The following is a 27,949-nucleotide window of genomic DNA, read 5'->3' as shown; positions in this document are numbered from 1 at the left end:
ATGGCACAGGGCCTGACAACACCATTAGCAGTAATGCATGAGGGTAAATCAATACATGAAACAGAATATTCTAAATTCTTGGGTGTTTACATTGATAAGAACCAAAATTGGAAATCTTAAATGTCTTAGCTCTTTAACTTCGTGTTACACGCATATTGTTTTGAAATGCAGGCAACAGTAGTCAAATGTCCACATTTTTATAAGAAGGCAAAACAAAAATTTCTCTGCCTGTAGGAAGTTTTATTCAAACTATGACTGGTTTCATGCAAATTTAGGCACATCCTCAGGTGATTTAAAGGTGGATTCAAAAGGAAGTACTTTACTTTTTTTTCTTTTTCTACTGGCTTAGTAATATTGTTATATGGAGTAGAATAGTCCTGTACATTAGGCACTTACATAAATCTTGTATACAAAATTGTTTTATGCTGTCCTGAAGCCCCTCCCTATCCTTCATGCCATTGATAAATTAAAACGTACTAGAAAGTAATTGGGATGGAATGTAATGATATTATGAAAAGAATAGTTGCTATTCACCATGTAGCGGAGATGCTGAGCCACATATAGGCACAACAAAAAAGACTGTCATGAAATAAGCTTTCAGCCAACAAGGCCTTTGTCAAAAATAATCACTCACACACACACACACACACACACACACAGTCTCAGGCAGCTGAAACCAGACTGCTAGAAGCATTTATGAAACTGATAAAAAGGGAGGCTTCCCTAAAACAAAATAAAATTAGTATTTGGTGCTGAGAGAGTAAAATAAGTCCTGCAAAGCATGCAAAAATGTATACAAACACCAATCAAAAAATACTGTGTTATCAGCTGAAGGCAATGCGGGCGTGGACATAAGGAATATTGAATGTGCTAGAGCCCTATGCAAGCAGCCACAAGGAAAACTGCGTTGGCTGCGGTACCCGAAAACCCAGAAAGGTGGCAGTAGAGAGTGTGGGGCTAATGCTCCGAATGTTAAGCATGAAAGTGGCAGGTGGCAGGCATAAAAGTAAATTACAGTTTAAATCAGCAAGTGATATAAAACATGGACGATTCATGGAAAGAATACTTAATACAGTAAATCCCTTATGATTACAGACTGCTTAATATTTATAATGGATATTATTCCACACAATTTGTAAAACCTTTTACTGTTTATAAATTCTCCATTGGTTTTCAGACAGCTTGGAATAATATCCAGTATAAGTATTAAGTAGTGTGCATCATAAGAGATTCACTGTGTTGCTTTTCTTTCCATGCATCGTGTATGTTTTATATCACTTGCATATTTAAATTGTAATTTATTTTTGTATACAGCTCCTCCCTCTCTTTCATGCTTCACTGTTTGGTGCACTAGCTCCACTTTCTCTAGCGCCTTCTTGCTGGGTTTCTGGATACCATTGCTAATGCAGTTTTCCTTGTGGCTGCTTGCATAAGGCTCAATCAAATTCAGTGTTCCTCATGTCCATGCCCACATCGCCTCCAGCTGACAATATGGTATGTTTTTATTGGTGCTTACATATGTTTTCACATGGTTTTCATGGCTTATTTTATTCTATCTGCACCAAATACTAAATTTATGTTGTTTTAGTGACCCCCACCCCTTTTTATAAATTTGACAAACACTTCTAGTCAGTTTTTATTTATCAGTGGTGTGAAGGATGGGGACAGGTCTCAGGACAGCATAAAATAATGTTATATACAGAATGAACGGGACCATTCTACTCCATATAACAATATTTTTGTAAGTCAGTGTAAAAAGAAAAAACTGCAAAATACTTTCTTCCTAATCTCTGTTTGGCTCACCTGAGAATGTGCCTAAACTGGTGTGAAACTGGTCGTGGTTTTAATAAAAACTTTGTACAGCCAGAGCGGTGTTTTTGCCTTTTCATAAAAATTTTGTGTTACAGATAATATCAGATTTTGGAGATGAACATCAGAAAAAGTTGGCATACTTTACCTATTTTCATCTACTAATGTCTTGTGGCACCATACCTGGGATAACTCGTTACTGAGGACATACTAAGGATATTGTGTGTGTCTGCCATGGAACCTCTTGTAGACAGCTTGTTAAACAGTTGTGCCAAGTGATAACAGGATCTCAATGTATTTAGTGCCTTATGGAGTTTGTTGTTAACTGTTGAGCACAGTTTGAAAACAACAGTGGCATTGATAAATATAATAATAGAAGGAGAAATGACTAACACCATCCATCACTCAGCCTTAATGTGACATGGAAAAGAGTGATGTATTCAGCCATAAAAATCTATTTATATATATGGTGTAGAACAGGCACCACATATGTATAAATATATACTGCTTGATGGCCATTAAGATAATTTCAGTGCAGATGCACTCTTACACAGGAATCTTAGTGTGATGCAGCAAACAATGATGGACTGCTATGTGCTGTGTAAACAGTGTGTGACAAGGTGGAAATTTGGGATGGATGAAGACAATGCTCAGATAGCTGAAGTAGTAAAGGTGATCACTTGTGTGAAGTGGGACGTCTTTGTTCGAGTCTCAGTCCAGGACAAATTTTCACTTGTTGCCATTGAATTGAAGCACTGTGAACCATAAGAGCACAAAGCATGGAAACAGAGTTTTGAGAAAAATAGGTATTTGTGAAAATCAAATTTGTAGACAAACCACCAATCTCGTAGGTCTGGCTTGGTTAAAAAGCAAGTTTCAACTTCCTATATTTCTTCTGAAAATATAATTTATCCTATTTATGTTATATATTGTTAATTATTATTTATGATTGTATCTATTATTAATGTAAATTCACAAAATTTCCATATGTGGGCTTGTGACAATAGTGTCTTTTAATATTTGTAAATTAATTAATTAATGTTAAACTAGACTCAGAACATAAAGAACTGATACTACATACTCTACACATGCAATTATGACTTATTCAAATACTTCATGATCATTATTACGATCATTTTTGTGAAGAACATTCTGTGGCTTGAGGTTCAGATAAAACTGCTGCTATGCCTCTGATTATGAAGTACTACTACTGCATACATGATGTAAATACTAAATTATGTTGCCAACCATAGATAACAGGTGAGCAGTGCAGAGCAACAAAATTATGCTTCATGCTTTTGGCTCGTATGGAAATGAATATGTGAGAAATCAGTGAGACAGTTTTTCATGAACGTTCGTGTGTTAATTTTGGGCCTACATATTAATCACCATAAAATCAACAGATGTCGGGATAATGCATACATACGGTTTTTAGCACCTCAATTCATTTCAGTGCCTGATTGTGGCTGATGTTGGAATTTATTTCATTTCATCGCACACAAAAATCTTTGACTATCTAATGATGTAAATTATTTAATAAATAATAAAATTAGCTTCAAAGACAAAATGAACTCCTATCTCCACATTTATGAATGTGTAATGTTATGGCTATTTTGTGTGTTTTGGTCATTAAATAGGCATGGGCCTTCCTTTGTTAAACATTACAGAAGCACAAATATGTAAAAGATGTTGAAGTCCTGCATATAGAGGGAAAGGGTACAGTTATGACTCTACTAGAAATTAAAAAACAATTGATATCCTCACATTTATTACTAAATAAACAGACTCATTTCAATTATTTGTCCCCATTGGACATGTTGTAGTAGGGCCATACTGAAAGTAATCATCAACATTTAAAAAAAAAAATTGTAACCTATATTTTTTACACAAACCAAGTATATCCTCTTAATCTACATAGATTTTGTAGTGACATTCCAGACTCCCCCCCCCCCCTCCCTCCTCTCTCTCTCTCTTTTTCTTTCTCTTTCTCTAAAAAACCTCTGAGTTATTTTTTTGTGTGTTATTGTGCTCTGGACAGTGACTGTCGTAACCAGTGATGTAAGATGTATACCTTTGCCAAGTGCACATTCATGTGGGGGCCAGAGTGTAGCTGTGAGTTCCTCCTGCTCCTAGGTTTGATGTTGGCCCAGTACTGAAGCAGATGGCTTGCCCCATAGGTCCCCACGAAACGGCAGCTGACGTCCAGACCCGCCTCGCACGGCTTGGCGCTGAAGCTCTCCTGGAAGTCGTACGACATCTGCCTCACTCCCTGGATGACGCCTTGCCACAGCTAGAAGATGGGGTGACATATGGTGAGTGCCAAAAGGAGACTTGAATTCTTTTTAAAATGAATCAGCTGAACGTACCGACACTGGACGATGGCTTTAGCCAGTGACGTAATGATGTTGTGGTTTGTGACGTACATGCACACAGTGTAGGTAATGGTTACTCATTGATCTGCTGTTGAGGTCTACATTAGGTGGGAAGGTGACAGTTTGGCTGAGACTTGGCAAAGGCAGTGAATGTGATGTTATAAGAATAACTATAATACTCGTTAAGGTGAACTCTGTTTGAATTGAACACTGCACTACTTTATTTGGAATGATGCTATCGGCGATTATATGCCTTTATCTGATCTCAGAACTGACTTAACATAGCCAGTTATAGGGGACATACAGTTTAACATGGATTCCAAACTAGGGCCGTTCATGGTGTGGCAGACTTCACACGTGCATTGTGTATGGGCTGCGTGTGGACCAAGGCCCATCCTGTTCCAGCTTTGCTTGTTCCTTCCCAGGAGGACTCTGTACAGCACAACATTACATTTAGCATTTTTTCATCAACACAGCTCTCTTCAGTTCAGCAAAGTAGTGGTGTTAGTACTGTTTAGCTTTTGCTGTTTGTTCTTAGTATGAAAGACGTTCACACGTCCAATGGTTGTTTGCACAAAAAGAGGCGCTCTAGTGATCCATCATCACAAGCCTTTAAAAATTAATGGGAATGACAGAAGAGAGGAATGAGAATATCAAATATATATTTTTCACTCTCATAAGTGGAGGCTACAGCAAATTTACAATGAAACACCAATGCAAAAAGAGTTTAAAGGTTTAGTTGACAATGATAGAGCAAAAAATTACACACAGGATTTGTTGTTCTGTACATCAAGAATCATTTTCTCCTAAATTTGCAGACTCAAAGAAATTGGTGGTATCAATAGTAAAACTTCTGAAGTTGCACACGTTATTCCAGAAGTTGCACACATTATTCCACTGTCAGTTGCAACAGTTTTCAATGCAACTGAATGAAGAGTATGGAGACTTTATGTATTACTGCAAAGTATATTCGTTAAGTCAAGGGGCATGCATGGAACAGTTTTTCAATTTAAAACCTGCTATTATTGTATTTAAGAGAGCTACAATGAAATTTATAACATCCAGAAATGGTTGCAGACCTTGCATTTTAAGTGGACATGACTGCACACTGACCATTGCAAGGTGTGAAGCAACTTCTGTCTGATTTGATGGGGATACAAGCATCTGCCAGTAGCAAAATGTGTCAAAGGCTTTAGCAAGACTAAACAGTGCTTCACAACATCAAATTGCGACTGATGAGTGTGGCGTCACAACTTTTTACATTAGATTCGTTCGAGCAGTTGCGGGCAGGCTCATGCACCTGCACAGTTGAGTCGCGTATAAGTAGTATCTTCTCCCGCTTCTGGCTACAGAAGTGAGGCTGTTAGCTGTAGCTGTACAAGCAGTAGCAGCAAGCAGCCAGATGCTAACCGGAAAAATTTTACTGGCGTGCCTGAGTGTGGGGCGAGGGGAGGGGGGGCGTAAAATCTGGGGTGTCTGCCCTGGGTGGCAATTTCAGGGGGGGGGAGGCACAAAATTTATATTCTTGAGGAAAAAAACCATGTTTCACAAAGTGCCTAGCATCCAGCGCACATTGGTCTATCAATTATTACTATGATTTTGAAACACTCCCTGTTGATTTTTTAACACATTCTAAGTTGATTTCTGAATGAATCATAAGTTGATTTTTGAATGCATGCATAGTGTAAATGATGTCTGTGTCAGAGGAATCCCAGTCGCATCTAGAAATAACCTTTCTTGCAGAAAAAAGGGGACGGGGCTATACGAGCCTAGCGGAACAAAGCTGAACGGGTGAATGCCAATTGCTGTTTGTTATGTAATTGACTGGGCTTGCAAATGATCAGCTTTGTTATAATTACTAGCAAAATCCATAGATTCAGACTACCAGAGTGGAAATAAACAACAAACAGGAATAACACATAAGAAAGATTACGTATTATCTTCTCGCTGTATCCAAGAAAATGAAAGTTTGACAAAAAATTTTTGGCCAGATTGTTACACTAGGAAGGGCCAGTTGTACAGTCACCAGCTAGCAGCCACTTAACTTCAATTCTGGCAGTTGCACGGAAAACACGTTTTACGAACATGCAATAATGCCTAACTGGAGAGTAAACATGGGATAAGTAAACCGGTGATTGTGGCAGGGTTAGTGAAGTTAACCGTAGAATCAGTCTTAACACTGACAGGAATAGTTACAGAATTAGTGATAACAAGATTGTTTGTTAGAACGAGGAAGGAGAAGAAATTATGGAGGCATATGACAATTCCAAATTTATACAAAAATTTCGTACTACTACTTTTTGATCTCATGCTTCAGAAGCTGGAGCATATGAATTAAATGTGAAACTATTTCCTAACATAAAGTTTTTTGCTTTTAGTGGGTCTAATAGGCATTTGACATTGGTACTTTGTGAATTATATTCTGTCATGCTATGAAAATGACCATTTGTGCCAAAACAGTCTCGTTTATTTTGTGTGTGTTACAATTGCTGCAATGCTAGACAGGCGTATTTCATTTCATCTAGCAGACAGTGAAAAAATAGATGTAATCAGATCGAGAAATCATTCCAGTCTTGGGTACTGTTTGTATTAACAGCTTTTTTAGTATTATACAACGACATTTCAGTTTTTCATGTAGCAAAACATTTGACAAACTTTAATGAGGTAACAGAGTCTTTTGCAGAAAGGAAAGCACGCCATGTAAAGCTGTAGCAAGATTGGAGAAGAAAAAATGCTAGGACTGAAGGAGTGAAGAAATGTGTACTGTCTTACTTGTCTCTTGTATTTATTGGTTTATGTATCCTATATTTAATTTTATGTCACACAAAGCAGCAAGTTATTAGCTAATAGACAATAAAGAGAGCAAATTTCCTGAAGAGTTCTTGTTCTCCCGGTTCCAAATAATCGCATCTGGTATTAACTGTGAGTTGAGGTGTTTTTTTAAAAAGATAAATATAAAAAACAGGTGTTGGTTGTCAAACCGGCCGCATGTGCACTACAAAATGAACATTTTTTCAAACGCTTGGGGATGGGGGACGGGGGTGAGGGGGGGAGTACGGGGTGGGGGGGGGGGGGTGTCCATAATATCGAAGATTCAGGGCAGACGCGTAGAGCAGTCTGAGTTGTTGTGGGCAGAGGAGGGTAGTCTCCATGTGACCCTAGTTTATGTTTAGTGATTTTGGTGTTTCCTCCTCGTTTACTGTTCTCATGTCAAATGAAAACAAAATGGATTTCTGTGGCCAGGAGCTGTCAAGTGAATTAAAATACATTGACATAGTTGCGGAGGGTTAAAATGTTATTAGTTTCAGATCTTATTTTATTTCCACCTTTCTGATAGTCAAACATTAATTGCCTTGCATAATAATGAAGTTATTTTTGTCGGTTTTCTAAAGAAATTTGGCTTTTGTTAATCTTTTCTCATGAGTCAGTCAATTTATTTGAAACAAAGTGTTTAATTCCACACTATTGGCTAATTTCAACTGTTCACAGCATTTCAAGTGCATGTTTTCATCATCTAGCATGTGTGGCATTATGCCACAATAAAGAACCAGGCATGAGATAATACAGTACTGGTACTCCAAGAAAATTTACATTCCGTAAACCACACTCAAAAGCTTAATATCAGGTTGAGGCCTACTTCATTGGGAATCTGGACATGCGAAGCTGCACTATAAGCCGAATTATGCATTTTAGTATGGTTCACGAAATTGTGATTCTCTGGGAGTCTCCTCTGATGTCTTGTTTCTTTTATGACATGATGTAAGATCGGCTCCCTGTGTCACCGTAGCTGTGCAAGGGCGGTGATGCCTGTTATCTGGCGGCGCTCTTTGGCAACTGCTGAAATGAATCTATTTCTAACAGGTCGCATCCCCATTCGTGGCACAAATGTGTCTGCCTGCCTCCACAGCTGACACCCCTCTGTTGAACTCCACAACAGAAGAATATGTTGGTAATGTTCCAATTTCTCCACTTGGCTCTCCATTTACCAGTGGCAATCCATTTACCAGTGTCCACAGCTCCACTCTTATCTCAATATGACGAAATGGCAATATGTAAACTCAAATAACAACAGTGAACTACAAACAATAAATGACAATCACCAAATAAACCAATATCAACCAGAATACCAACAAGCAAAACAAAAATGCTACACACTGACATATCAACCTCATAAAAACGCCATGTGGTACCTTCAAGAAGTGTAGTTTCTGATGCCTTACTGTTAATGAATGCAGAAGAAACTGGAAGTGATGATATCCTGACAGCGAACAGAAGTGTTTATTTTACTTGTAGCAGTTCTCAGAACTAACAGAGCAGATTGCTTCAGTTGTTCAGTGATCATAAACGTTTAATTTTCGTGCAAAAGTTGTCACAGCACAGACATTGAGTCATGTTAGCTTCCAATCAGCTAAATTGTTTTATTTCATTTGCAACAGTAGTTACAGTAGAGAAATTCACAGGAGACAGCAGATATACGAGATCAGTTATGCAGTTGTTTAATTTGTAATTAGTAGTTGTTCTGATGTACAAATCTACAGCATCATGAAAAAGCACATAGCCTGTTGAAATATTTACAGAAAGGTTATCGGACTTCACTGTGAAAGCAGAGTTCTGGCTGGCAGGTTCTGAATATAAATATTGCGTAGTAATAATGTGCTGTTATGAACCTCACACTTTTGCACAATTTATTGACACAGTATTATTGTGTCAGTAATACCGAGTGAGTGAGGACTGCTTGAAGTGTTGTACTGGCTTTTGTACTGTTGTCACACATTGTTTTTGATAAATATTGGGCACATAATGTTTCCAATATTGTATTGTAAAACGTAAGCTTCATTAACGCATTTATCAGTCCATCCACGATACCAATAGGTTTTAAAACGTCACATTCAAAAATGCAATTTTACTGGGTTGTATCTCAGTTTCTATTGATCACAGAGAAAAGGAATCAAATGTATCGGATAGTCCTTAGCGATCATTTGTATACCTATCGGAATAACAAGCATGCTGTAGCTACCCTACAGTACAGGGTCAGAATTTAAACACTACACACTTCCTCCGGCCTGGACAAATTGAGCTAATCGGTTGGCTGTTTTGCGTTAGGTCTGGTCTAGGGGGGAATCTCAGGTGGCTTTCAAAAGCACCATTTGTTCATGGGCACTCCCTGAGAAAACTCTGAAAAACCATGATTTTCGAGTATGAAAAGTACCAATTGAGGGGATGTTCACTTCTATGTAATGGCAGATCATCAAAATTTTTGTCATATGATCATAAGATGATATTATGGGGAAACTTTGAAACATTTTTTGATATCAGTATCCATTACCGAAATCCAGAGGTTGAAATTAACAATACGTACACCCATAAAATATGCAGGTGATGTCCAGTATGAGATATAAATATGATGTTGTGAACACCTGGTAAGCATTCTAGGATCATCACAAGGATTCTGAGTTTACCAAACATAGTAATATAACTTAATGACATGCCATCCGTGTTTAATGGGTACTTCACACGTATGTATTTATGCCTGAAGTGATACTGCAGTGGCAAAAAATGGGCTAAAAAGGGTTTTAACATGCCTGAAAAGAATGTAAAAGACTTCCAAAAATTATGTACAACTGGAAAGACAAAAAATTCAGTAACCTATTTCTAATAACATTTTTACTCTTACACGATGGAAATCATAAGCTGGTAATTGCGATCACTGAAATAAGTATCCAGAAAAAAATGCAAAGCAAATAACTTTGTGTTAACCTTGTTTTATGTACACTTACTCATATTTGTTATTTATATGTGTCAAAGTATATAAATGTGTCGAAATATATAAATAAACTGTCAAAATTTTACTGACCTCTAGATTTTTGTTATATAAGCAACACATTCTGCTGTAGCAGGGAAAAGAAGGGAACTGGTGGAAAAATTCTCCTGTTGGAGCCCAAAAAAGGCGAATACATTTTTCTTTGAAAGACTCTGACAGGGAAGTGGGGAACCAGCTGCCTTGCTCCCCATCCTGCTTTTGTCACCACAAATTTTGGCATGTGAACATACACTCCTGGAAATGGAAAAAAGAACACATTGACACCGGTGTGTCAGACCCACCATACTTTCTCCGGACACTGCGAGAGGGCTGTACAAGCAATGATCACACGCACGGCACAGCGGACACACCAGGACCCGCGGTGTTGGCCGTCGAATGGCGCTAGCTGCGCAGCATTTGTGCACCGCCGCCGTCAGTGTCAGCCAGTTTGCCGTGGCATACGGAGCTCCATCGCAGTCTTTAACACTGGTAGCATGCCGCGACAGCGTGGACGTGAACCGTATGTGCAGTTGACGGGCTTTGAGCGACGGCGTATAGTGGGCATGCGGGAGGCCGGGTGGACGTACCGCCGAATTGGTCAACACGTGGGGCGTGAGGTCTCCACAGTACATCGATGTTGTCGCCAGTGGTCGGCGGAAGGTGCACGTGCCCGTCGACCTGGGACCGGAACGCAGCGACGCATGGATGCACGCCAAGACCGTAGGATCCTACGCAGTGCCGTAGGGGACCGCACCGCCACTTCCCAGCAAATTAGGGACACTGTTGCTCCTGGGGTATCGGCGAGGACCATTCGCAACCGTCTCCATGAAGCTGGGCTACGGTCCCGCACACCGTTAGGCTGTCTTCCGCTCACGCCCCAACATCGTGCAGCCCGCCTCCAGTGGTGTCGCGACAGGCGTGAATGGAGGGACGAATGGAGACGTGTCGTCTTCAGCGATGAGAGTCGCTTCTGCCTTGGTGCCAATGATGGTCGTATGCGTGTTTGGCGCCGTGCAGGTGAGCGCCACAATCAGGACTGCATACGACCGAGGCACACAGGGCCAACACCCGGCATCATGGTGTGGGGAGCGATCTCCTACACTGGCCGTACACCACTGGTGATCGTCGAGGGGACACTGAATAGTGCACGGTACATCCAAACCGTCATCGAACCCATCGTTCTACCATTCCTAGACCGGCAAGGGAACTTGCTGTTCTAACAGGACAATGCACGTCCGCATGAATCCCGTGCCACCCAACGTGCTCTAGAAGGTGTAAGTCAACTACCCTGGCCAGCAAGATCTCCGGATCTGTCCCCCATTGAGCATGTTTGGGACTGGATGAAGCGTCGTCTCAAGCGGTCTGCACGTCCAGCACGAACGCTGGTCCAACTGAGGCGCCAGGTGGAAATGGCATGGCAAGCCGTTCCACAGGACTACATCCAGCATCTCTACGATCGTCTCCATGGGAGAATAGCAGCCTGCATTGCTGTGAAAGGTGGATATACACTGTACTAGTGCCGACATTGTGCATGCTCTGTTGGCTGTGTCTATGTGCCTGTGGTTCTGTCAGTGTGATCATGTGATGTATCTGACCCCAGGAATGTGTCAATAAAGTTTCCCCTTCCTGGGACAATGAATTCACGGTGTTCTTATTTCAATTTCCAGGAGTGTATTTGTGCTGTAAGAGAGTAGCAGAAAGACAGTGACGGTGGAAGAGCGAGGATACAGTGCCCAGTAATGCTTGGGGGGGGGGGGGAGGGGGGGGAGGAGGGGGGGACGTGTGAGGGTGATGGAAGGAGATGTAACAGTGGGAGCAAAAGAGAGAAGAGACAGTGGGAATGGAAAAAACAAAGATGAGAGGAGACCATACATACGTTGGAAGCCCCAGAAGTTTTGAGCTGCCGAGGCATGGTGAAGACAGTAGCAGTGGGATATAAAAACAAAATAAAATGGTGTAAGTGAGAGAGGAGACAGTGTCAGTGGGGTATACTGTAAATCAGTGAGAGAGAGACATAGATAGAAATTGGCTGTGAGAGGGTGTTGAGTATAAAGGCTTCGGTACACACAGATACTGGGGAAAAGAATTTTGAATGCTCTGAGTTAAAAATGTTTGGATGCCAAAATTTTTGATGAAGAAGGTCGGATGAGGATTGAGGCAGGTGGTTTCCCAGTTTTCTGTCAGACCATTTTAAAGAGGAGCACATTTGCCTTTTTTGTGCTGCAGCAGGAGCATATTTCTGCTGGTTTTATTTGCTTGAATTAATGAGGTAATTTTTTAATGTTTGGGCTTGTGTTGATATGAACTGATAGAACCTTCTCAAGCTTCCAGTGGCATCAAGTGGTTAAATTCCCAGTTTTCCTCACTCGTTGTTCCATGATGTTTTCAGAGATTTAACTTTGGTTGTCGTGGGCACACGGATTGTGCTTTTGAACACCAAAATTGGGTGTTCCAAGTTCATTGTACTGCTGAGTGTTCAGAAATGATGCGACCTGTGCGCACATGGTACATGTGCCTCAACATGGTATATACAATTGCAGTGTGCTCCAGCAGCAGTTGTCAGCTGTATCTGGCTGGCATATCACACTGTTTATGAAATGCACGGGCATTAAATTCATACATTAGCTCTATTAAAATGCACATTTGCTCTCTTGGCCATGTGATAATTATTCTGTTTTGTCTATAGTATATATAAATAAAAACTTCAATATCTGTGGGCATGATATAAAGCAAAATAAAAATACCATGTCCAGTCACTAAGGGAATCGGGTTATAAAAGTTGTATTACAAATAGCACGAAACAAATTCTTGCTTGATGACTGTTCCTGTTCAGTAGCACAGTCTTTACAACATGTGAAATAAGTAACTTAAAACAAGAAAGTGCAAAATATCTTATTGCAAATAGTGCAAGCTGTTTTGTAGATTAAGCCAATCGCACAAACTTGCTCCACAGGGAGAGTGCACTTATATCTACATAGCACTGAATATTATAGATTATACTTTTACTAAACTAGCAAGAAAGTATCAGAGCTTAGTAGAAATTCTGAAGGCCAATAATTAAAATATTTGGCTGTAATGTGGTGCGAACCAGCAGCACATCATTCGCTACCTTACCATTATGTGATGCTACTCATTGTGCTATACTGACAACGACCATAGGAGGGCCATACTTTGCATCTTACTGTCTACTGAAAGCTTTAATCATAGATATTTATTAACTGACATTTAATTATAACAAATAGCATCAAGAACATTGCATTTCTTATGCATCCTCCTATGCGTTGAAATGGCATACTTTCATAACACACAAGTTACAATAAATTGTTTAACCACTGATATAATGTTTCCCATCATTTCCTTACAACAAATCGTATAATTAATGACCGGTTTTCAAGAGATCATCAATTTTTTAATGCTTAGAAATTGCATATATACATATAGGCTTCAACTGAAAGCCAATATGGTGTCTTGTGAATCTGTACTGAGGAGAGATAGCATGTGTGTTGACATAGGTAGCGTTCTTCCGTCTCATTGGACAACATTGAAACACACATTCAGAATATCTGCCGTGCTAGATACTGCTCTGCCCATTCCGAAAGATTCCCAACGTGCTTTTTCCATGCTATGACATCAGAAACTCACCACGCTCATTGCTCGAATGCACGGTCCGTGTGCCAGTGACTTTACATTTGTGCAACTGTGTTAAAATACTAATCATTTGCATGTCCAAGCATGTAGTATTTTTCATGCCATTTTGGTGTTTGTTGCATGCCGACATCATAGTGTTTCAATTTTCTTGGTCAGCAATGTTTTGAGCATCTGGGACATGGCAGGAGGTAGTACAGTCCAGCACCAGAGGCACGATTGTCAACTCTTGCAAAGGGTTAATTAATGAGTCAGGATAAATGCTCTACATTGCATAATTTTGTGTCAGAACTACTATTCTGTTTACCCCTTACACCATATTCTTATTCGCTCTGCAGCTCCTAAGGTGACCCCAGCCCTGTACTGCGTGGACTGGCACAAGATGGCAGCTGCCGACGTCTACAACCTGTGCCGTGCCCTCGGCCACGTCACCTCGAACTGGCACGGCACAGCAGTCCGGCTGGCGCAGCCCGACGCACCCCCGTCAGCGCCCTCTCCCGTCACGCACCTCTCCTCGCTTCCTGCGACTGCCATCCGGGGCGGCGATGCGGCCTCCTTGAGGACACCACGTAGACCACTGTCGACAGAGAGTTTTATGGGGGAGCAATCCACTCCAGGAATGGTCCGCATCCACAGGACCGGTGCCAGGCTGAGGGTGATGTGTGCGGATGGCAGCTGGCTGGCCTTTGCAAAAGTCACCATCATTGGGAAAAAGCCCATGTCAGCGATTGACTTCTATAATGGTTTCCTGTCAAAAGTGCCTTTGGATGATTGGATCCTCATATGACCGCTGGGCGAAATGGAATACGTATTATTTGTGTAAGTGTACTGTCTTCTGTCTGAAGTGATTTATTCAACCCTTCTCCATACCCTGAGGCAGGATCCTCATTTATGCATCAATTTTCAGCTATCTTCACCAAATTTTGTATCCCATGTTGAGCTACAGCCAAGAAACTTATCACAAGAGATTTGTCCTGTTAAATTTTCCTGAAGCACTTGTTGCATGAATTCTCAAAAAACAAAATCCACCATTCTTTGTGTAGTAGGGATGACATTTTCAGCTGTATTAATAGGTCTTATTTTCTTTGCAGTCAGTTTTTCTTAGCACCAACTTCAGGCCCCTCTGTGATAAAAGGCAAGCACAAGGATACCAGGTAGTCACCATTATACTTTCAGGTCTAGTAATTTAGTGGTAAAACTCATACTTGGAAACTAAGAGGTCACAGGAATGAATCTGTTGGACCACAAAAATTTTCAGTCTGCCTTTACGGTTGCCTTCCTCTCTTAGTGATGTGAGGGATTGCCGGGAGGGATATATGGTTTGGATTCCATGTCAGACCATAGGTCCTATTTCCCCGATTGGATAACTGGGTTAGGTTAGGGACATACAAGTCGCCAAAGTGGTGTCCAGTAGATAGACTTGCACCTGGTTTTGAGCCAGGAGAAGCAGAAAAGAAGATTCAGTATAGAGGACACTGATTTTTTTTGCATCCTTCATGAGCTCTATACAGTGAAACCCCTATTTTACATTTTTGTGCGATCTTGACGTGAAAAATACAAAATGGAGGAAAATGCAGAATTGAGGAAAACATTAAAATCCCCAAAATATGAGCAAAAACGTATGTAATTGGCACATATGATTAAAACTCGTAATCCTCTCCAGTACATCGTATAAAATCTTTATAAGCAAAGGAAATTAAATGTACAATGCAATGTTTATACAATAGTTTTGTGGTAATGAATTTCATCAGTTAGTAAAAAATCACAGATTTGTAACAACAAGTAAAAACTTGTCAAGAAATTGAAATAAGTATCTGGGCACAAGATAATCGAGCCATTTTCCGACATGCCATCACCACAAATAATACATCAAAACACGCGCTTTTGAGAGATCTTTTCTTTGTACTCACCCAGAAAAAAAAAGAAATTGATGAACATGGTGAAAAACTGTGAATTAAAGTGAAAGGCATCTGAATCTGAAATATGGAGATGCGTTTTCCTTGTGTAGCCAGCAACAGTGCAGCGTACCCTGATGATGTGAGCACAGTGACCTCTAGCGTATGTTTCCTTGTTCACTGTGCTGAGCAGTCATAGTGGAGCATTCCGCAGTATTGCCAACATGCGGCATTTGCACTTTGAACTCGTCATTTGCTGTAGTGTAAACACAGCAGGTTTCGCGAAAGCATGTATATACATCCAAGTTTTCTTTCACATGTGTTGCTTATGTATACCAATGAATGTGAAGTAAAGTTAAGCATGCTGTGATTTCAGTGTTTCTCTGTCCCAGTAATCGATTACATGCATAACAATGTGTGTGCCATCACATCATATTAAACATCATTGAGGACTGCAACAAAGATAAGCAAGCCATCGCACAATTGTTCACTGAACATGTCGTATTAATTGTGATGCTGCACATAGCAGATGGAATAGCCAACATTGGCTGCAGTTGGTAGAGGCATGATACATTCCAGATCCTGTCCACGTGCTGCGAACAGAACTACAGTAAGTAAAATTAATGCTTGGTAGTGAGGGGTGTACGATGTATAACTATCTAAATTAAACCTAAGTGAAAGCTGTGGTCAGTCCATTTGCTACATACTGATCACACCAGCCCTACTTTTGAACAAGTTGCCAAGTGAACTTGCTGTTTATCAGTCTATATGCTAGAGGGTCAAGAAGACTTTTTGCAGTTGTGACATCAACAGTGGTCTGTCAACTATTGATTTTTATGAGCACATGTGAATGACCCCAGTGTGAACCATGTGCTTTTTGATTATTCATTTCCTCTGTAATGTGTGTGTGTGTGTGGGGGGGGGGGCATTCGTGTGTGTGTGTGTGGGGGGGGGGGCATTCGTGTGTGTGTGTGTGGGGGGGGGGGGGGGGTCACAATATCACAATATGCCTTTTCAAAGCAGCAGCACATTGAAAATATATCACAAACACGTTGACCTTATTAAATGTTGGTTACTAAAGCGTCAAAGATATAAGGCTTCAAAAAATATTATGATAACCAAGACGATTGAAAAAACTTATTCGATAATCTGTAATGAAATGAATAACATTGTGGTTTACTGAGTTAAAGCTAGTAGGTTTGCATCCTGCTACATACTAACATCTTAGCATTGTTAACACATTCTGGGACTTAGTTATGAATCTAATACAGGTATGTTTTGCAATATTCAATCTTATTTAACATTTCCATCTGATCAGAGAACAAAGGATGAAAGAAACATTTGGCTGTCCATTTCTGAATATGTAGTGATTTCTGAGTGTGTGATTAGGCAGAAATATAAGAGGACAGCTTATATTGCTGCAAGTGAAACGATGAGGAATAACATTCATACTCTTCCTTGTCACAAATATTTACACTTTGTGCAACCACAATCAAATTCCTGTAAAGAGTTGTCACTACAGCTGAGATTCTCCAGTTGCTAACATATACAGTGCCGTAATGATTGACAAATCAATAGCCTCGTTTCTGATTGCCTTCACTGTGCCACTACATCATGATTATGTCAGTCCCTGCAAAAAGTAGTGTGAAACATAGTTGATCCATATCTGAGAAGCCACTGCATTAGTGTGACGTCATCATCTTATACAGCTATTGGCTGCAGGTGGAATATAAATATCTGAAATGTCGTAATCTGGCAGTTTTCACCGTATTTCACAGTTTTTAGATTATTTCACTGTGTAGGCTATAAATTTTCACTATTTTCGAGATGAACAGAAAGTGAAAGAACACTCAAAACTCTGTGTTTTAAGGTATAATTTGTGGTAGTAGCGTGTTGGGAAATGACTCCATAACCCCATACATCATTAGCAAAGTGATAAGTTTTTTCAATTACGTATCCTAAAATATTACTAATGGCAAAACCCACTTTTTTCCCTAGTATGTCATATTATATGACATAAAATTTTGAATTTTCTTTCTTGTTTGTTTATGGGTTTTGCGATTCGGTTATGTCACTTGATGTTATTAGTGTGGGTACAATTGCTAGGAGGAGAAGAATGAAATTCTCCTACCAACTTCAGTTTATAGCTTCTGTGCATGTTTATAATCCAGCAAATCCAGCACTGTTGGAAATTTGAATGTTTCATCGGCTAAGGTCTGTAAATTTGCTATGTAGCGAGTTAAACGAAGTATGGTGTGGTGGCTGCACTGGCTGGTGGGTGATGTAAGCCAATAAGAGCTCACTAGATGAAAATGAAAATGGCCGATGTTTCCTTGATTATAACTGAGCGTATTCTTCAAGACTCAGTGTTTGAATTTAAAATGTTGACAGTCTACATTGTTGCTGAATACAACACATTGGAAAGACATGCAAAAAGACAAGACTGAGTTATAAGTGGCACAAGAAAAGTTGGCAGCAGGGCCTCTTTGTCACAGATTGACTGAGTTCAGAACACTTTGCATTGTCCGTCCTGTTTTTCCATTGCTGCTGTAACTTAGTAGTCATTGTATCATAATTGCATGGTGAAGCTACATCTTTGAAGTTGTGGATTACATTAGCATTTCCTCTCTCATGTCTCCCCTCTTTGCAATGGCCTGAGATATTCCCTTAACTCCACCGCCACTCACAGTGCGAACTGTCTGTCTTTTGTGGCACTTTTAACTTGTTCTGTCACATCAAATGTCAATAAGAAGAAAACAGAATGAAGTCAATCGATACATTGAGTAAGAACGTAATATTTAAGTAAACCCTACTTACTAGGAAGAAACGTAAATAAAATCTTTGAAATTTTAGCATTGACCTTAGGGGTCTTGCACAGGAGCTATGAATTTGTGGCACAGAATTGCAAGAAATGAAAATCAGAGTTCCACTGTAATGTTAGTTACCCAGTATCCACATGATCACCAGGTATCATAGAGGGGCCTATGATTACTGAACGATGGGTTTGTCACACTGGACCAAGTTATTCAGGCTTACATTACTGGCCTCCAAGGTCACCAGACTAACTGTATGTGATTATTTCTTGTGAGAGTTATAAAAGACTGTTCATGTGCCTCCATTTTCAACAACAGTGAATGAACTGAGACATAGCATAACAGCAGCTGTGGAAGCTGTAATCAAGACATGCTCAATTGAATATCGCATTGACATATGCTGTGCATCTCAAGGGGGCTATATTGAACACCCATGAAAAGGTACAAAAAAAAACTTTTTCAAAAACATAGACTTGCAAAATTGGATGATTCTTTGTGATACCCCCTGTACATGTCCAGAACCAATTTCTTGTTCAGATATGAGCCAATGTGTCCTACTCATGGCGTCTGTCTGTTGACAATTCAATGTGGTTAATACTCTTTCTTATGCATCGTTCACCCTTACTCCTCTAGGGTTCATAAATTCATGCAAATATACCTTGCCACACGTATGTGACACTAAGTGCTGTGCTGGATGAAATAACACTTGTTGGCACAGTGGTGGGTTCTTATATTTACTTCTCAAGGAGGCTGTGTTGGTACTACAATATGCACAATGTAATGATGGGCATTCAATAAGTAATGCAACACATGTTTTTCTCAGCCAGTTTTGGTTGAAAAAATATGGAATTTGCTTTGGGACATTGTGGCTATTCGTGCTTCGGCCCCTGTAGTTTCACGCAGTTCCAGTCGGTGGCGGTGTTATATGTAGCCTTCAAAATGGCATCTGTAAGAGAGGTGCATTCCAAGCAAAGAGCTGTCCTTGAGTTTCTTTTGTCAGAAAACCAGAGTATCATAGATATTCATAGGTGTTTGAAGAATGTCTATGTAGACATGGCAGTAAACAAAAGTACTGTGAGCCGTTGGGCGAGGCATTTGTCATCAACACAGAGAGGTCGCGCAAACATGCCTGATCCCCTGGATGCCTGCTGGCTGCCTGTAGCTGTGAATCCTGCAATGTTGGAATGTGCGGACACTCTCATTTGAGGTGATTGACGGATCAAAATCAGACACCTCACTGCACAGATGGACGTCTCTGTTGGTAGTGCCGACACACTCTTCCATCAGTTGGAGTACTCAAAGGTGTGGTGTCACCACCAGACACCACACTTGCTAGGTGGTAGCCTTTAAATCGGCCGCGGTCCGTTAGTATACGTCGGACCCGCGTGTCGCCACTATCAGTGATTGCAGACCGAGTGCCGCCACACGGCAGGTCTAGAGAGACTTCCTAGCACTTGCCCCAGTTGTACAACCGACTTTGCTAGCGATGGTTCACTGACAAAATACATTCTCATTTGCTGAGACGATAGTTAGCATAGCCTTCAGCTACGTCATTTGCTACAACCTAGCAAGGCGCCATTATCAGTTGCTATTGATATTGTAAAGAATGTACAGACAAGAGCTACATTCAACATTAATGGATTAAAGTTAAGTATTCTACCGGTTACCTCCTTTTTTCTAAGTTCTAATTACCTTGTCCTGTTCCAGACCTCACGCCAGCCTGCGTGAGCTTAAACACGTGCCTTTCAGCTTCCTCCAAACTCCGTGGGTTGGCTCCTGCCAATCCACAACAAAAGGTGTGTGCCCTCTGTGTTCCTCACCGTCCAACAGAAGACCACAAGAGTTATCAAGACTATCTGTGTGAAATTGCTTGTTACACGGGGCTGATCGTGACAATTTTTGGTGAACGTTGTCGCTGGTGGCCAAACATGGGTTCATCACTCTGAACTAGAAACAAAATGGCAATCCATGGGGTGGCATCACACCACCTCTTCTCCAAAGGAGTTGTTCAAAGATGCACCCTCACCTGGTAAAGTCATGGCATTGATCTTCTGGGACTGTGAAGGGGTTATTCTGTTTGATGTCCTCCCTCATGGAGCAATGGTCAACACTGCAGAAAATTGAAGAAATGACTTCAGCATGTTCATCACCATGAAAGTGCAAATGAACTACTTCTGCTTGACAACGCAAGGCCTCACACAAGTCTGCACACCCGAGTGGAGCTCACAAAACTTCATTGGACTGTTCTTCCTCATGCAGCCTGTAGCCCAAGTCTCTCACCTTTCGAATGAAGGATGCACTCCACAGGAAGCAGTATGTGGATGATGGGGAGAGTATTGATGCAGAAAGACATTGGTTCTGACATCAACCAGTAAAATGGTACCATGCATGCGTGCATGCCCTCTCAGTAAGGTGGCATAAGGCCGTCACATTGAACGGAGATTATGTTGAAAAATAGGGTTTTTAGCCAAAAGAGTCGAGGAAAATGTGGCGTATTGGAATCCTGAATAAAACTAATATGCTTCCAGAAAAAAAAAAAAAAAAAAACTGTGTTGCATTACGTATTGAATGCACCTCGTATATCACTTTATTACAGGGTGGTGCACGAAATGTGTTACCAATTGTTTCTTTCATAATTTACGACGCACATTAGATATCGCACTGGGATCTCTACAGCAGTACCAGCAGAGCTTGGAAAAACAAATGAGTTAAGAAATGACGTTTAATTCACAATACTGCCGCTAGGAGACTAATAAGCAGCAATTGCTGACAATGGAAGACTGACGACACAGCAACGATCGGCAATTGTGTTACTTTTTCATGAAACGAAAAGCCTTGTTGTGACTCAGAGGTGTTTTCAGTAACAGTTTAACACATGATGGGTCCCTTGCAAGAAGACCATCCTCAGGTTGTATGATAAATTTGTACAGGAAGGAACAGTATTGGAAGCGAAGCGACCTCGGCCTAAGTCTGTTTGTTCGCCGGAGAATATTGAAGTGGTACGAGTTGCTGTATAGAGAAGTCCCGGGAAATCGTGTAGAAAGGCAGCAGTGCAACTGGGAATATCCAGACGCTCCGTTCAACGCATTCTTAAAAGTGACCTCCATATGTACCCATACAAGATGACCTGTGCACAGAAGCTCACTGAAGAACACAAGCAGCAGAGACTACTGTTTGCTCAGAGGGCGGAGGACAGGGAAGAAACTCTCAACAACGTTTGGTTTTCAGACGAGGAGCATTTTCATTTAGACGGTGTGGTTAACAAACAAAATGTATGCTTTTGGGCCACTGAAAACCCACAAGTGCTTCATTAACGACAACATTATGCTACGAGGATTACAGCGTAGGCAGCAATTTCCAGTCATGGACTTATTGGACTCTTTTTCTTTGAAGAAACTGTGAACAGCGAGCGTTATTTGAGCATGCTTCACAGTAGCTTCATTCCACAGCTTCTTGCTACTGCCTTGCCCTTCAACACGTAGTGGTTGATGCAAGATGGAGCAAGGCCACATACTGCAAACACTGTGTTGGAGTTTTTACACGAGCATTTTGACATGCGGAACATTTCACTCAGGTTTCCAGGTCGCTTCAATGACGGATAAAATTGGCCCCCCCAATAGTCCAGACCTCAATCCATGTGACTTTTTTCTCTGGGGGTACCTAAAGGAAAAAATTTCCTCAAAACGTGCACGTGATTTAATGGAACTCAGAAGACTTATTCTTCAAGCTTGCAGTGAAATTATGGGCGACATGTGCCGTAGGTTAATCACTAACTTCAGTGTTCGTTTGAAGGAAGTTAGGAAACAAAATGGTGGACATATTGAGCATGTGCTGAGTTAGAACAAATCTCCATGAATGGCTCTTCATTGTAGTATATGTTCCTTTCAGATTGTTTTGACAATAAAGTTTATATTCAAAAACAAAATGATAACACATTTCGTGCGCCACCCTGTATAACTTGAACAAGATGCAGTAAAGGAATGTCATATGTATTTCTTACTGTCAATGACCACTAATATATCACCTGATACACTACAAGATAATAGTCTCTTCTCTCAAAGTACAATTGACTACGAACTTTGCTACATCGTTATGACTAATACAAGTCTCACATTGCTGTCTGTAGTGAGATGCTGCCATCTTCGACGATGATTGCAGACTGTGCTGAGTGGCCCTCCTCGCTGATATAAGTAAGCATGCTGCATCGGTGGCAAATGGAATTCTTCAGGACATCTTTACGGTGATGTGTCTCAGTCATCATAGTGTCTGGCAGTGACTGTGCACGTGATTGATCACTCCAAATCACTTGTCTCCAGTCATCCTCTTTCCAGTGGCATCACTCTTTATACCACCTCGAGCATCGCTTAGCTTTGCCTACAGAAATACATGGCTTATGAGGAACTGCTCGACCTCCGTAGGTGACACGGTGGTTAGTATACTGGACTTGCATTCGGGAGGACCATGGTTCAAACCAGCACTGGCCATTCTCATTCAGGTTTTTCATGATTTCCCTTAATTGCTTAAGCAAATGCCAGGATGGTTCCTTTGAAAGGGCAAGGTCCCATATATATTCTTCTGAGAACAGTATTTTTGAAATCACTTAATTGAAAGGGAGATATTGCATACATGTATAGCAATGAAGAATAGGTAAAAACTGTCATCTGTTTTAATAAGACTGGTGTTTCTTTCAGAATGCTGGAGTCTCGGGTGAAGAAATAAGAGGTTTGTGATAAAACTTTGAGAAGAGAATGTAAGATGACTGTGTGAGTTATGCACTCACAAACTGTACATTTCTAGTCATTCAGCTGGTTATACAGTTTTTTAGCAATAAATACTTATGACAACATTTTTTGTTGTAAGTTTTATTAGTTCCTAACCTGTAGCACAAATTTTAATTTTGAAATGAATGTCATAACTAAATACTTAGGATTAAATGCTCATCACTGTGCCTGAAATGTGCCCCACAATGATAAAACCAAAATAATAACATCCCACAGTCACCTGTCTACTGTAGTATCCCCAAGACCATTTCTCCTACTCCTTTATTTTTTTATTTTTGATGACTGCGACTAAGTAATAAGGTCTATAAATTTCTCCGCAGCTGTGTAATCCAGTCTTTCAATTAAAAAAATTCTGTATCCTCAGAGCTTTTGTGTGGCTCAGTAAGGGAGTGTGATAGTTAAAATTTGGAAGTTCTACCTGAGGTTAGGTTAGCTTAGGTTTGAGTAGTTTACACTAGACACTCTGGTTGTTCCAAAGATTGAAGATTGAATGCTGGTAAGATCCTCGAAGATCCACACACAAATACTTAATAAATATCTACAAATGATCTCATATGTCAATGCTTCCTTATTATTAAATGAAATGGTCTTCAAGGGTATGGCAAAAATAAAAAATGCTATACATTTTTTTATGTATGCATTTATTAAAAATTGTATCTTCAACTATAGAAGGCATAAACACTTACAAGGTTGTAGTAGCCTAGCATAATCAAAATAAAAACAGTTTGCGAGAATTACTTACACATATCGCATTATTGGATCAAAGCTGTGCTGAAGTGAGGTATTATATAGCATTCATTTTATGAGGTGTCGTTAATCCTTTCAGTCACAACAATATGAAAAAAATATAATTTAACAATATTTCACAGTAGACAATGAATACAAGAAGAAATTGTCAAAAAGTAACACTTAGTTATGTTAAGATGGTGGTTTCATTTTGGAATACAATTTCAAAATTTTTCACAGAAGTAACCTTTATTATCATAGTAAGCAACGAATACATGAAGAAATTGGCAAAAAGCAAACAACAATTTTTTTTAAGCTGATGGTTTCACTTTGGAACCACTAGGACATACTGGTACAGTTTTCAACCACCCATCATTTCATGTGACATATTTGAAAGCAGATTTGCATTTTTCCTAGACGCAATCCCACATCTCGATATTTCTACGAACTAGTAATGCTTAAAACAAACAATAGTCCTCAATAATGAGCAAAAATTGACCCAAAATTTAATAAATTTTGTGTCAAAATTACTTACTGTCCCAGTGGTTTTATTTAGAAATCACGCATAAAAGCAATGGTACAAACTCAGTAGCTTTAGGTATATTTTCTTACAATGTCAATGATTTCAATATTCTCTTTCAATATCGCAGCACAATATCTGTTCTAACTGTTGCTTTGAAAGCTGTAAGTGACTGCTACAATGCACTATGTTTATAGAAGTACTTCACTGTAGCACTAGATGTCTTTGCCTTGCCACAGCTTTTGTGGTTTCATGCTAACAGTACTGGTACTTAAAAAAAAAAAGTAATAATAATAAAATGGAGGTTTCAGGCAGAAACCTCTGGTACTCAAAGGCTTAATATTGACTATGTCAGTTCATTCTGCTAAGAAAACCATCAGTGGAGTAGGAGGAATTGGCCACTAATAAATCCTTTAAGCTCCTCTTAAACTGTACTTTATTAGGAGCTAAACTTTTTATGGTTGATATTGAAATTGTTTACAGAATTGATTTTCACTCTGCAGCAAATTGTGCAGTAATATGAAACTTTCTGGCAGGTTAAAACTGTGTGCCGCAGCAGGACTCAAATGAGGAACATAGTATTAGTCTGCCTGCTAGAATGTTTCATATTTAAAATGTGTTTTCCAGAATAATGGTCACTGTTATGTGGCAAAGTAAGTAACTTTACATTTTTATGTGCATCATTCTTACTCATTATACTGATTCTGTGAACTGAGCTGTTAGTTTTACAGAGAGATATATTGCTGATGACAAATTTTATTAGGGAATTAATACGCTGATGAGCAGTAGTTAGTAAACTTAGTTCTCTGAACAGGCTTCTGCAACAAGTTCCTGAATTTACACTACAAATAGTTTGTATTATAACCTTTTGCACTTGGAAAATTTTAGCAGAGGTGATGAGTTGTCACAAAATATGACAACTCACAAATGTATATATAAGTTGATATGTAGACCAGCAGAGCCGTCGGGGGCTAAGAAACCCTTACAAGTAATAGCCACATGCACCTGAGAAACGTCAGGCAGAAGAAATGCTAGTGGATGGTAGCCAATAAGCCCAACAGTCAACCAGCATTTTCAATTTTGTTTTATAATTTGTGAGTGGAGCCACTGAAAACAGAGGGTGTTGATTGGGACTGAAAGTGGAGAACTTGTTTTCCTATTCACATATATCTTAGCTACTCTTATTTTTATAGCACAATGTATTTTGGGATATCAACTTTCATTTTCAGGCACACCTGTGTAAATCATAAAATCCTTCACCTCCAAATCAAACAATGGAAAATCCAGTATGGAATAATGACAATATTACGAAAAGGGTATATTGCTTCTCACCATTTAGAGGAGATGCTGAGTCGCAGACAGACACAGTAAAAAGACTGCAAAACGTGGGCTTTTGGCCAAAGACCCTTCTTCGAAAGTAGACAAAACACACACACACACACACACACACACACACACACGATCATTATCTCTGGCCACTGGGGCCAGCCTCCAAGGAAATGCGCATGATGAGAGAAGCAGTCTGGGTGGTGGGGGTAAGAGCTAGGTGCAGTGAGGAGGTTAAATGGGGGGGGGGGGGGGGGCAGAAAAGGAGAGAAGTAGAGGAGGGGAAAAAATTACCCTCCGAACTTTGTACAGAAACAGATCTCCCGTGCCTTATCTGTCCAGTCACCCGCCGCCTCCCGAAGTTCCATCATTCGGCCACAGAAGAGCATTTACCTTCACAACTTGGTACCAGGCAGGACTGGAGCAACTGAATCACATTTTCCATCAGGGTTCTGACTACCTCTCATTGTGCCTAGAAATGAGGAAAATCCTACCCAGTATCCTTCCCACCACTCCCACTGTGATATTCTGCCACCCACCGAATGTGCACAATCTCCTCATCCATCCCTGCTTCCAGCCCCTTGCCTCGTGGCTCATATCCCTGTAATAGAACTAGATGCAAGTTCTATCCCATACTTTCTCCCACCACCACCTACTCTAGTCAGATCACAGACATCATCCATCCCATCAAAGGAAGGGCTACCTGTGAAAGCAATCATGATCTACAAGCTAAGCTGCAATCCCTGCCTTCTATGTTGAAATGACAGCAACAAGCTGTCTGGCCACAGGAATGACCACTGACAGACTGTGGGCAAGAGACAGCTGGACCACCTGATGGTTGAGCATGCTGCCCAACACAACGTTCTTCAGTTCACCGACTGCTTCACAGCCTGTGCCTTCTGGATCCTTCCCGACACCAGCTTTTCTGAACTGGACAAGTGGGAACTCTCCCTGCAGTATATTCTAAGTTCCCATAACCCCCGTGGCCTCAACCTTTGTTTGCCCCTGTCCTTCATCCACCTATCCTCATCCCTGTTCCCACTCGAGCTTTACACAGCCTTCTGTTCCACCACCACAACCACTGTCTTTTTGTGCCCTCCTCTCTTTCTCTCCTTTGCCACTCTCCATCCCCTCCCTTCTTCCCCCGCCCCCCTTGTATCCTGACTGCTGCTCCTAGCTACCCTACCTTGTCCCCACCACACACCACATCCCTGCATGCTCTCACAAACCAGCACTTTAGTGTCCCCCACTCCTGTCCTGATATCCTTCCTTCTCCCCATCCCAGCCTCCTCCTTATACCCACCACGTACAATAGATTGCTGCTCCTATCATACACAGTTACCTGCAGTCCGGTCTCAGTGGCCAGGGACATTTGTCGTGCAGTGTGTGTGTGTGTGTGTGTGTGTGTGTGTGTGTGTGTTGTCTACTTTAGAAGAAGGCCTTTTGGCCAAAATATCAGTCTTTTTGTTGTGCCTGTGTGCGACTCATCATATCCTCTCTATGGTGAGTAGCAATCAATCCTTTTCATAATATTTACACCAGAATGCTACTCAGTCAAATGGTCATAACATGCAAGCTGTAAATACCGTCTGCCTAACAAAAGACAGTGCCACATTTCCACACATGCTCTTATGTTCAAATACCATTTGAACGGCAATATGAAACTAGGTCATTACAGTGACCCGCCTGCAGTGAGAATGGGAAAATTAAACTATTGATCGTTAAGTATTTCATGCAACACCCTGCCGGAAACGTCATTTACGTTTTCATTGTAAATTGAATGTGTAAAGTGTCACCTTATGTGTGCAGTAGATAAGCCAGACACGGAATGAGTGAAACATTTTGTGCAGATATTTTCTTCTCTATAAGCAGTTTGCACCCAGATTGAGTTGGCAGATTTTGTATTCTTCCAATTTGTTAGCCTCGGTGAACTCCTGAGAAAGAGAAACATTTCATTACTTGTTTGTCTTCATTCTTGCATGTTCATGCTGATTATTTATTTATTTATTTATTCGTTCCATTGTTGCCTGTTACCTATAATTTAAACACAGGCTGCACTCATTCGTACAGAAATTATGGAATATACATTATGACCTCCTACGCAATACTATATCCCATTGCCATAACTATTTCTACTACTACTATAATAATAGCAGTAAAAGAAAAAGAAGAAGAAGGAAGAAGAAGAAGAAGAAAAAGAAGAAGAAGAAAACAAAAAACAAAAAATAACTATTTCTACTAAAATAAAAATACACATACTAA

The 27,949-nt window shown here is 40.4% G+C and overlaps 1 protein-coding gene across 2 annotated transcripts in view; it reads left to right on the top strand.

Annotated features, from left to right (window-relative positions):
- The window catches only part of LOC126215330 (methionyl-tRNA formyltransferase, mitochondrial), a 53,091-nt gene extending 29,911 nt beyond the window's left edge, over nucleotides 1–23,180 (top strand). Inside the window, exons 4-6 of one of the 2 annotated variants that reach the window (XM_049942011.1) lie at nucleotides 3,943–4,121; nucleotides 13,965–14,445; nucleotides 23,026–23,180. In XM_049942011.1, coding sequence (XP_049797968.1) covers nucleotides 3,943–4,121; nucleotides 13,965–14,413 — 628 coding nt within the window. In that variant the 3' untranslated portion in view covers nucleotides 14,414–14,445; nucleotides 23,026–23,180. The remainder of the gene's footprint in view (nucleotides 1–3,942; nucleotides 4,122–13,964; nucleotides 14,446–23,025) is intronic. The other variant, XM_049942012.1, reaches the window with a different exon arrangement.
- Nucleotides 23,181–27,949: the final 4,769 nt, after the last annotated feature.

This window comes from Schistocerca nitens, chromosome 12 (genome assembly GCF_023898315.1).
Source record: "Schistocerca nitens isolate TAMUIC-IGC-003100 chromosome 12, iqSchNite1.1, whole genome shotgun sequence".
NCBI lineage: Eukaryota > Metazoa > Arthropoda > Insecta > Orthoptera > Acrididae > Schistocerca > Schistocerca nitens.
This window is presented reverse-complemented; position numbering and strand designations above follow the sequence as displayed.